This window comes from Pocillopora verrucosa, chromosome 7 (assembly GCF_036669915.1).
Source record: "Pocillopora verrucosa isolate sample1 chromosome 7, ASM3666991v2, whole genome shotgun sequence".
In the NCBI taxonomy this organism is placed as follows: Eukaryota; Metazoa; Cnidaria; class Anthozoa; order Scleractinia; family Pocilloporidae; genus Pocillopora; species Pocillopora verrucosa.
In genome coordinates this window covers 9,054,342-9,066,392 of record NC_089318.1, presented here as the reverse complement: position 1 = coordinate 9,066,392, position 12,051 = coordinate 9,054,342, and the positions used below count along the sequence as shown (strand labels likewise).

The 12,051-nt window shown below is 37.1% G+C and overlaps 1 protein-coding gene across 1 annotated transcript; it reads right to left on the bottom strand.

The window, feature by feature from the left end:
* Nucleotides 1–1,358: 1,358 nt before the first annotated feature.
* LOC131768290 (myosin heavy chain, clone 203-like) lies at nt 1,359–11,661 on the bottom strand. The gene is made up of 13 exons (XM_066169982.1): nt 10,712–11,661; nt 7,762–7,847; nt 7,086–7,112; nt 6,923–7,000; nt 6,324–6,500; nt 5,801–5,899; nt 5,393–5,488; nt 5,066–5,143; nt 4,745–4,957; nt 4,072–4,149; nt 3,720–3,932; nt 2,719–2,922; nt 1,359–2,013 (listed from the first exon to the last, which is right to left on the bottom strand). Exons 1-13 carry the CDS (start codon nt 11,169–11,171, stop codon nt 1,837–1,839), a joined length of 1,986 nt encoding a protein of 661 aa, XP_066026079.1. The 5' UTR covers nt 11,172–11,661; the 3' UTR covers nt 1,359–1,836.
* Nucleotides 11,662–12,051: the final 390 nt, after the last annotated feature.

Genomic DNA, 12,051 nt, shown 5'->3' with positions numbered 1-12,051 from the left:
TTTTGGCCTGGACGCTAGGTCAAAATGATTAGTTTCTGATTTTTGACACCTTGAAAAAGGAAGATTCACGGCCGCTTCTTGGTAAATAAGGGTTCCTTCTTGAAGACGAGTTGTCGAGTCCTCTCTATTCTAACTATTACACAAAAACCCGGAGAACAAAAGAAACAACAAAATCACACTAACAACCCGAATTTTGCATATCATTTTTGTTTAAAAAGAGGAAATCACACCGAAATGATATATAGAGGAAAAGTTTCTCCCTGTAACTAGCCCCTATCCTTCCACCCCGCATCCTCCACGTTTCAAAACGCTTTGCAGCCCCTGGATTAGGATTAAAGTTCTCTTATACAATTTCCACAATTATAACAGTCTTGTTGTTGGCATTTTTGTTGTTGTTGTTGTTGTTGTTGATGTTGTTTTAACGTCAATAAAAAAGAAACCTATGGGTTACGATTCACCTTTTAATGGCGAATCGTAAGCCAGAGATGGCTTCAAGAAGAGCCAGAGACCTCCTGTAATTTGCTCCACAACCTAGATAATGAATTATCGCAAAGGCTAATCCTAATCACACACGTGGTGACCGAGATAACAGTAACCTTGAAATTCAAGGATGATCTAAGTAAAGAACAAAGACGAAAAAAGAAAGGAAATCAAAGCAAAACTAAGTTCTAGTTTACGCAATGACTTTAGATGACTTCCATTCTTTATTTCAAAATATCAGGAGTTTTTGGATAATACATCCCATTAGCAGTAGTAATACTTGGATGAAAGCGTGAAAATCTATCAAAATATAAAATACTGATGTTCGTGTGACGTAAACAAAGTTTACTCGTTCTTTAACCCATTAACCCTAAGAGTGACTGGCACCTAATTTCTCCTCACAAGATCACCCTTGAATAAAACATTAAGGTCATGAGAATAAGGGAAATGATCAGCAACTAAAGAAGCTCTTGATTGTTAAATAAATTCTCCTTTACAGAACCTCAAGAAATGTACAGAGGAAGTATGGAGAATGTGCATACTGATCTAAGGGTGTAAAGGGTTAATAAAACCGCTTCCTAAACAATCCTCAATTTAGCTGGACCTTTAATATGAACATTTATTTTTGTGAACAATGTAAAGAGGGGCGAAAGCCAACCGTGGCGGAACATTCATTTAGTCAAATCAACCATCTTCTAGAGAAATCCTAAGGCCCACTGATTGCTTATAACCGTGCTTTGGGTTAGACCTGATATATGAATAACCTGCGCGGTAGGTTTTCACAGAGGTGAGACGAAACGTTTGCTTTAAATTGTTTCTCCAGGAGGCGAAACGTTCTGTTAAAAGTATGGATGGAATAAAGAGATTTATCACCAACATTTCGCAGTCATCATTTATTTACATCGATTTCCCTCATTAATGTTTCTTTAGGAAACTAATAAAAGTGTCGAGAACATTTATATTTCGAGACTACAAACTGCAAATTTGGAATCACACTTTGAAATTTTTCTATTGATATTTGACCAACTATGCACACATTTATTTGTTATTTTATATTGTCTCTGCATTTCTTTGTCTGTTCATTGTCACTTCGGTCTCAATTTGATCTCCTTTGGACCAACTGCCTACTTATGAAGCAAGATTTAAACACATTGATACTATCCGGGATTCCAAGATATCGACCACTTAATTCCACACAAGATAGAGTGCCTCTCAGTCTCGCTGAGTCCTATTTTTTTCTGTCTGTTTTGCACCTTCCCTTCACAACTGTACAAAATGGGGCTGAGTAGATTTGATTATACAAATTAGATACAAGGAAAAATATGTACAAAGCTGAAGCTTCAGGAATGTAGGTAATTATGTTGTTAAAGGGCAAATCCAATAGTGCAGGTAGCAACTAGTTCCTCCACTGAAATATCTGGATTTTCCATCACAGATGCAAATATATCTCAGGACGCCTCTTTGTATCGTTGTTAAAAGATTATACTCAATGCCGTGATTTGTTGAGCATGTAACTGCCATTATCCTTTTATTCTGTCAAAAATAAAGAAATACACATTTGTTATGTTATCTATACTGGCAATCACATCGTTACCAGTGTCTTTTGGTTTGGATAAGCTCAAGTAATTTTCCATAAACCAACATGCATTGCTTGTTCATTCCAAATTTGCACAAAAAAAATCATGAGATCACAATTAATAATATAAATAAAGAAAAGATTAGTTAGCTTTTCAATTTTATAGAGGCAAAGCCCGTGAATGGCGCAAAATCCATTCAAACCCTGCGAAGACGATTGTGCATTTGGTCGAGCAAACAGCGTTCAATCAAAACAAACCTTTTCCAAATGTTGCCTGTATTATTCCAAAAATGCATTTAAATTACACTAAAGTACACTAGGCCGACTGGATGCGAAAGTAGGGGTGCATTAAAACTATAATTTCTGAGGTAAGAGAGGCCAGGCACTACATTACTCTTGTGAGTTTTTCCACCTCACAAAAGCAATAGTACAAGATCATTCAACTTCCTCTTGACTGAGCTTGATTCAGAAAAATTAGGTTTAAGTCCCCCAGTAACTGATGTCTTAGTCTTAGATTCTAAGAAATGCCAAAGGGGTAAAGACAGCTTACATTTAGAAATCTTTCTTTATCTGTTGATTTATATATTGGTGTTGTTTTTTTTTTTTGGTTCTTAAATTTATTTATTATTTTTTATGTAAAGTATGAAAGTAAGTAAACTTACTGTTGGCTCATTAATAACTACACTTATCCTATTCGAGCCACCAGGAATCGGATCTTCACTTTCATTTTTATACTGACATTGACTAAAGTCTCCTGATCCTTTAGGACCAGCAGGACCCAGGGCTCCCTGGGGGCCAACAGGTCCCTGACTTCCGTTGTAGCCAGGAGGTCCGATAGGACCCGGCATCTTACTAACGTTCTTTACCTAAGAAGGAAAATAACACATTGCATCTAAATTCACCCTTTTTCCTTTTTTTTACTTCGTCAAAGTCTCGTCAATAAATAATAATTGTATAGTTTATGAATACAGAGCCATTTATTGATTCCTAAGCAACAATTGCTGTATAGAACCGAAAATTTATGCTAACAAACGGAGAAACTTGAAATAAATTGACCTATAAAAGGCATCCCCTCGGTCGATCAAGCCACTGACATTTGGAGATTTATGTTGCACTCATTTTTGTCATTTATTCTCTAACATAGTTCCGTCGTCATTGTTGATCTCAGCAGAACAAAAGGTGCTTGTTACGCATAAAATCAGCATATGACCGGATCAAAACCACTTCAGGATTTTGTAAGGCCAAGGTTCGTGGCTCGAATGCCCACGAAGAGTTACTCCACGCTTGGGAAAAACTATTTATAACACCTTTCTGATCATAATAATGAATATTCTTAATTTGAATTTTGATCAATCCTATCTGGTTGACACACTGTGTTTTGGGGGAAGGGGTCTAGGCCAAGCTCCTGTAGACGTAACAAAGATTTTTGCATAAGTTATGATCGTGTTTCCCCCTTTATTATAACATTACTTATGGCCTTTTTCGAGGCATGTGTGTGCTTGGTGATGAAGCCGTTTTTCCTCGCTAATTTATGTGAAGAGTAACCTTAGCTTGATGATGTTTTCTGAATCAATAATTTTAGAGTAATACTGTGAGTAATAACACTCACATCGAGTGGTCAGTGCGAGGTTCATTCAGTCTTAAAGTAACACAGAAAGTGTACCTGTTCAGTGAAGTTGTTTTGCACTTCTTTTAGCTGTCTTACAATATTACCACGCGTTACATTCAAAACCACGCGTATACTTCGAAGATCCATTTTGGTAGAGTTTCCTACCAACCATAGCGCGGTAAAATGCTTTTTGGATTCTTCTTTAATGTTGTCACGTGTAATGTTGAGCAATTCCTCGATTTGCTGAATCTTCTTTAGGTGTTGATCCTTTGGAAAATGAAAAAGGATGTTTGTGGCGAAAAAAATCTTTCAGGTGCACATTTCTTACAAATTAACAATACTTTTTTTACCTTTTTCAAAACTGGGAAACACTATGGGAAAAAAAATGAAGATATTCATTACTTACCGTGACATGCCTTAAGCTATTTGATTTGCTTTCCACAATTTCTATTCTGGCCTTAAGTTTCTCAGTTTCCTTTGTTACCTGAGTTTTTAAAAATAAAGGTTTCCCATAAGGTTTCGTATGAGTGAATAAATAAATAAATAAATAGATAAAGACATGAATAGCAAAAGGGGCTGTCATTGGGTAAAATTGTTTGTGTTCAATCGACTAATTTGCTCACATAGTTTGAGTAATGGATTTGAGAATTGAGCAATCACGGATTAATGTATGAATATGGAACGCTTAAGCTAAAACCAAAACCAAACTAAAAATTAGGGGCTCCCCAATTGACGCAACAATGACATACTTTGGAGATCTAAGAGCATAAAACCTGTTAATGGCAACAATGGGTGGTGGCAACATTGGGCACATAAGTAAATTGAGCAGATCATTTTATGTTGACTGGCTGATTTGCTGACCTAAGGCGATGCCGAGGCAACTTTTTTTTTTTTTCGAATTGTTATTTTTCTCTTTTAGTCTCGGTGAACTTTATTCTCGAAAAGAAAGTTGAAAAAGCAGGGTGTTTCAGTAGGAGTACGTGATAAGTAAGCTCAGGAGCCCAATGGACTCCTGTAAGCTATGTCATATGATGGCCTATGATGTTAAACCGTAGAATAAGCAATAGAAAATAAGGCACCTTTTCAGTCATGTTTTCGTGCACTTTCTTTAACTGTGTCATGATAATCGTCTGCGTTGAGTTCACCAACATCCGAACTCTTAGAAGTTCCGTAACTGTGGAATTTTGAGCTTGTTCCAAAGCCGTAGATTGTTCTCGAGACATATTCCTCATATCTTCCCGAGTGTCATTCAGCATATTGCTCAAATGCTTGATCAACTTGAAGTGGTGATCCTTCAGAATAAAATATGACTTTGTGTTAGGTGTTGCACACACTTGCACTCATGTTACCGACACTTGCAATTCTGTGAAAAGTCAAAGCGTCCGCATTTAGTGACTTACCGAACTTTTTGTGATGTTGCCAGACTTTTCTTCCTCCATTTTAACTCTAAGTTCAAGTTTTCCAAAACTATTTGTTACCTAAATGAGGAAATGATATGCTATTAAATATTTATACAAGAATTTGGCGTAATAGCAGATTAGTGAGGTTCAACAGATACATATTTTCAAAGGTAGCGAGGGAGAGCTGGATAAGAGCCTTATAACCAATGTAATCCCAAAATTTTCAACAGAGGGAATCGTTAGGAAAATGGGGAAATGTCTCTTTATGATTATTATTGTACAAATGAAGGCATTCATTATATACATATTGCAAGGGCATAAACTTACGTTTTTCCTTTGTGATTCCAGTGAAGAAGATAAATAGTCACCACGGGCAATTGTTTCATTCAGCTTGAGAAAAACAACTCTAATTTCACTGTTGACCTATCAATTTAAAATATCAATTTACTGAAGTCATCAAAATATTTCTTAATTGAATTAAAATTGGGCTGAAAGACGCATTGAATTATTGATGCATTAGACATGAGGGTTTGGCGACTCATACAAGAAGTCAGATCAGGCGAAAACCAAAATGTTTAGTCAAAAAAAAAAAACTTGATTTGGGTAGACTTATCAATTATTCATTTCGGCCCTGAATAGAACACACCTGCTCCAAGGGTAGAGAGTAAAGAGGAATGCTTGCGGTTTTCTCTAAGAGAAAACAACAACCACAACAACGATTCATCGGATTATAACCTTATTTTCGAAATCTTGCAAAGATGAGTTCGTTTTATTCAACAAACTTCCTTCTGTCTGCTTTACATCTTGCCGCATACGTTTAAACTTCATATCGACCTGAAAGGAAATGACTTTCTCAGCAATAAAGCTTGCACACTACTTTCATACCTTCTCTGAATATTTTAGTCCCTACAATTTAAAATCTCAGATAGCACTTTGTTAATTATTTCAATGGGTGAATGTTCTCTGACCACTACTGATATCAAACTTTCTTCATGTTCTAGCTAGAATTCATGTTGGCTCCGAGTCGCTGCAATAATTTTTTTTTCATAAATTATGATTGCAGAGATTTATACATTGAGAAAATGCATTTTTGTTTCACGTAATCGATAAAAAGAACTTTGAATCATCAAGGTATTGGTTAACACTTTTTTTATGACCAACAGGCAGCATAAGGTACTGTTAACTGTTATGGGCGAAACTGTGTTTTAAAGAATGTGTTACTTTCTAGGTTCAGTAGTGGCAAAGTTGTATGTGTTACCTTCTTGGCAAAGTCATCTTTTTCTTGTTTTGAAGTATTAACCACATTCCAGACTTGTTTAAACTCCATCATATTAGTTGCTGTAGAGGAATTTAAATTTTCTAACACAGCAGCTTGTCCAGCAATTTGAGCTCGAATAGACTCCAGGTCCTTTGAAATATTTTTAATACTGTAATCCTAACGTCAGGGAGGTAAAAACAGCTCTATATGAGATACTTAAGTCATTTATGTTTTAATGGAACACTTGCCAAATCACAATGTTAAAAGGAAATAAGGTTTTAAGTTTATTCTAGATTGGTTGATATTGAACAATATTTACAATACTACTTTGATATGTATACATATACCCTGACGCAGTAAGCATGTACTCATTTACTTCATATACACATCACCATAAGCAAATAACATAGAAAAGAACAACTGAAAAAAACAAAACAAACAACGAACAACGACAACAAAAGCAAGAAAAGACAAATGACCGCAGCGGCAGAATACCGTGGTCGAAAGGTTTTTCAGTACTTTGTTAAGGTCCGCATATTTCTCTCGTTAGCTCTTTTACCTTGCACCCTAAATTTCTCATATTTTAAATTTTCGATTACCTGAGAGGAGACTTCCTCGTGTAGTTTGGAAGCATTATGTCCCAATCGCATCGTCTCCAAGGTTATGTTTCGGAGAAGCTGTAGAATAATGTGAAACATAAGAACTCTGCAGTATGATGGAATACACATGCATTATATCGAACGCGTAACAATTTTTTCGTACCTCAGATACATTTTCCTTCATCTCCGCCTGTGGAAATGTAGAAGAAATACATCAGACTGGTCTCATCGTAATCTTTGGCAAAAGAGAAATATCTTCAGGTTTTAGAGCCCATTCACTACACCTACTACAGTCTAGCTATGTAGGTCACGTCTATTCGACTATTAAACTCTTAAAATGGCCCCTACATTGGATGAATTGGTGGTAAGGTAAGATTTCATTTGTTTCCTGAATTACGACTTGCTGTCTTGCTCAAGAAGATAGGGCATTCAAACGGTTTAAACGACCAACTTGTGCACACGAACTCAAAGCTATAGCCACTGTAGTAAGATTTTCAATTGAGCTTCGAGTATAACGTGTGACTGTATTGGCTAATCGTAACCAGCATATATACACACTCTGCTTGTCAGGAACTAATCTGAATTTCACTGCGTCCTTGTTATTTATTCATTCTCGTTGTGATCACTGCACTGCTATAATACCCTTACTACTTTGACGACACGCAATCGTAAAGCGCTCTACTTCAAAAATGGTATTACACACTCGATTTCTTAACTCTTGCCCACGGTTAACTGCATGGTATAGTAATATTATGGCCAATATTAGCAAGCCAAATGCTTTAGTATGGAACCCAATCATTACTATCTTTAATGAAAATATCCATGTATAAGGGCGTCACCATTTGTTCGTTTAGCGAAGATATATTTGTAGAGAACGTCTTCGATTGCTCATCATCTGCCTCCAAAGTGCTTGTTCTGCCAGGCCCTAAATGGTAAGAAAGTATGGCAAAAAAAATTAGGCAGCTACTTCTAAAAGATGGCAAATTTTTCTCTTTAATATTTCATAATCAGCTATCTTGACGGAAAAAATAATTTAATCATTCTTAACTATTTTGACCAAAGCCAATAAGCACATATAAAACAATAGATAGATAAAAAAAATTAATAAAGTACAATAATATTATGAAAAAAATTAAATTTAAGACTTCTTCACATTAGAACACGTTAACATAAGTGGTTTTATTCTTTGGGCCCTCCAAATTAATTTGCTTTGTGAAGTCACCTCTTTCTTGTCAATCGTCAATACTTTTTGCATGCAGACGGGTTTAAATAAATGTTTGGGACTACAACTGGGCTAATAAGAGCTAAACCGATTATTTACCACCGTAACTTGAAGGCCTTGAACAGTCTTTGAATATGTTTGAACTCGTGTTCATTAGCACTTTTTCACGGACAGACCCATGTGGTGTTTTATGATACTTCATTCATATCTTTAACAACTAGAACGATTAAAAGCCATCATCTAATGTTTTGCCTACTACTAAATAGTGGGTATTCATTTGCTCCACAGTATTTTTAAATGACCTCAGGAATATTAGTTTCCAGTGACAAATCGCTTTCGGCAATTATCTATCTTTTGTCCTTCACAGTTTTGCAGAATTCAATTTGATCCAAATCAACTTTGCACCAAGTCGTTGAGACCTTAAGGGGAGCAAACGGTTTTACAATTAGCCGTGATGCGGTATATGACAACGAAAGACTTAAACAAGTTCTGTTTGAAAAGTTCAGGAGGTAGCCTACAGTCGGTCATTTTTGGTAATATGCCCAGGACTACATCCTTTTTTCATTATAATTCTAATGTGATGATCACATTTTTTGATGAATGATGACACCAAAGCATTAGAATTAAAAAAATAAAATAAAAAACTTCAGGATTAATTATGTCCTAGAACCTCCCATATTGCTTACAAATCTTTTGAACTGGTCAGATCACCTACATTTGAAAATCTCCATTAAAAATCAATCCAATGTTTATTCAGAGAGATCTGCACTAATGACTTCTAAATCACCGACACTTACCCCATATAAGAGTTTATCAAACAAATACACCTGCGATGTCACACTGACTTAAACTGTTTAGATTTTAAACATCTTCTAGCTTGCGCTCCCACTGACGGAAAGAGTGCCCCAAGGGTCAGAATAACTCAGAAACTTAACACCGATTCCTGTTCAAGAAAGGTCACAAGTTGAGTCGTCGAGGCATGAGGGAAACGAATTCTCAAGAAGATTGATTTTACCCAGAGGCAAAATCTTTGTCTTCTAGATTCCTTTCATTTCACGTTCTGCAATTACAAATATTTCACGTGATACAATAATGAGGAAAGATGTGATTTGACGTGTTTTGAACATGATTCATGAGGTTTATTTAGCCACTGTGGTCTTATGGTTAACATGGGAAAGTACGCAACTGGGAATCTTTATCATGCATTTACTGTTCATTGACGGTTAGGCAATGGTAACATTAAGCGATTTTTCTCAAACAACTGTTGAATAAACGAAAATTGCGTCTTTGTCCTTGGACCTAAACAAGTGATTCCGCACACTCGCAATTGATATCCCTTGTAGAGATAACAACGCAATGAATTATATACCCATTGTTACAGACGCTGCCCCTAAGGAGATTTATTTTAAGCCTCTAGTTGTACCTGGCACCTCGAGATACCCTCATAAAGATTGCTATTATTTGTTTTCAATCTAGACAAAAAAACAAGCAATTGCCGAAAGGGTGCAATTACATTCACATGGTTAACTCTGATTAAGTTGATCGAGGCAGATGATTACTTGCCATCAAGATAAACTAGGCTGATCGAATCCAAATGCAAACGCCGCTAGGAAAGCGGTCACTGGACCTGTTAACCTGTATAAAAATCCCTTTGTTATAAACCTGCCAAAGATCTCATCCTATATGACTACACTTCACCCATACTTAACTCTGGCTTTCTTAAATTGAGCGCCGAGATTTAATTTTATTTCTTCGCTAAAATCCTCTAATCCCGGACACCCCCGAGTGCTTTGTGCGGCTTTCAAGAAATATTCCACAGTTCAAGAAAGTGAGAGATGTTCACTGAACTGTTTCCATTGCCGCAAGGGAGTAGATAGGGTACCGGAACAGTTCAAGACTGGTGCTGCGTTTTACATTATGTTGTGATATTCTATATTTTCATTGGCTATCAAACTAATAGCAAGGTATCAGAGGAAAAAATAAAGTGCAGAGTACAGTAAACACATGCGGAGGTACTTTTGCTGCTGTGGGCGTTTACAAAACTGAATATTTCGCTGAAGCTTTGTGTTTATCACGGCTAAGCCTACTTCATTGATTGGAAATCAGAAGAAAAAATAAAGTGCAGTGTACAGTAAACGTATGCAGGTATTTTTGCGGCTGTGGGCGTTTACAGAACTGAAAATTTCACTGAAGCTTTGTGTTTATCGTGGTTAGCCCTACTTCGTTGGTTACAGTTATTATCTGTGTCGGAAATGCCTTGCCCCTCTTTTTGCGTGTCTGAGATACTAGTGCAATTCAAAAAGTATGTTCAGTGTTAGAGCTGAACAGTGGTGGCAACTTCCGTTATTTTGTCTCAATTCAAAGAGGATGTCCTGTCTGCATCTGTGGTTTCCGAGTTCATAATGAGGGGGGGGGGGGAAACCTTTCTAAGTTACGCGGAAAATTTAATACAGGGTGAAAAATAAGCTAGAAAAGGATTACCAAAAAATGCTCGCTTGATAGCGTTATTTATTTGAAGCATTTTGATACCCAATTAAGAAATTCAAAAAGTTACTACTGCGACTTACCTTCATTGTCGCCGCAAGAACATCTTCCTGCCTCAATCGAGCCAGAGAGGATGAGAAGGGTCAAAATGAGAGACAAACATGATGTGAAACACACTAATCCTAACAGGACACTGACTGGTTTACTAAGCGTGTTTCTTTGGACAAGACTCTCTGTCTTCGTGCCTTTTACGTCCCATTCGGTTTGCCGTACCAAGTTTATGTTCTCTCGTTTAGTTACCCGGCGAGGAACGGTGTTATTTTGTGGTGATTCCATCACAGTCGGCACCATGTCCTCTTCTGTAGCTGAATCTAACGGATCGTAATGTGGTTGTTTGTAGGCTGGATTTACGATCAAATTTCTTGGGAAGGATTCTCTTCGATGGGAGATCGCCGAGTTAGGTCGATGTGGAATTTTTGTCTCTTCAACAGTCCAAGCTCTGCTAGCAGGGTGGACTCTGCCGGGGCGTATATACCTTGCCATCTGTAGAATATAACTTTTAACTAAACAACCTTTCCAAAAAAATATACTTTGGACGGAGAAGGTTGCGTAGCGATGTTTTTTGTGGAACACGATTCCTTTTGCCTAGTCTTCGGGATTATTTTCGCGAGCGCGGCATAACACCCTTAAGCGAACCGCGCGAAGATAATGAATCGCTGACCCAAGTACCTTTCCATCGTCAAAGAGATAACTTATTATGACATCCCGACATTCTAAAAATGGCACCAGGTAAAAGGATCGAATTTGACAAGCTTCTCAATTGTCGCCAGAGCAGGATGAGCGGTATCAAGTAGCATGCAAGATATTTACTGAAGAATTTAGTGGGAGGTCTATTTCCAATGTGACGTGTTGACTCGTAAGCGGCATGTCTCTTAGAGTGAATGGATTTACAAACGGCTCACGCTGTTTGTTGTAACCACAATAACAACTATTACTATTTGCCCACTTGGTCAAACTTTAAACACCGGAAACACGTATCAGAATTTTGATGCATGATGAGACTTTCAGCGTTTTCGTGACGACGTGGAAAGAACAAATTCTTAAGCGGAGTTTATCACGCACCACTTCTTGACACGTATGCAGGTGGACAAAGACCTTGTCAAGAGCGTTTTTACTTACTGACTTGACAAAGGTTTACCAAACATAAGCAAGTGGTACCCCTCTTTTAAGCCTCATGAAAGGACAACATCAGCCTGAAAAAATCGCCTTTTTAATTGCTAGACTCAGTTATCAGACCTCCCGTATCGTGTTAAATCAAACTGTAACTGAAAAGGCAAGTGAAACTTCATCAAAAGCCGTGAACTAAATAATGATTTTCATCCTATTTAAACAGTTTCTTTAGCAATATGCAATGAGCTTTATA

Bases quoted from the DNA above. Each gene is read 5' to 3' on its own strand.
- LOC131768290 (XM_066169982.1), bottom strand. From the start codon at position 11,171: ATGGCAAGGTATATACGCCCCGGCAGAGTCCACCCTGCTAGCAGAGCT. The intron at 6,501-6,922 runs GTAATCGAAAAT...CCCTGACGTTAG, and splicing joins ACGAGGAAGTCTCCTCTCAG to GATTACAGTATTAAAAATAT. The intron at 4,150-4,744 runs GTGCCTTATTTT...TTAAAAACTCAG, and splicing joins ACGAAAACATGACTGAAAAG to GTAACAAAGGAAACTGAGAA.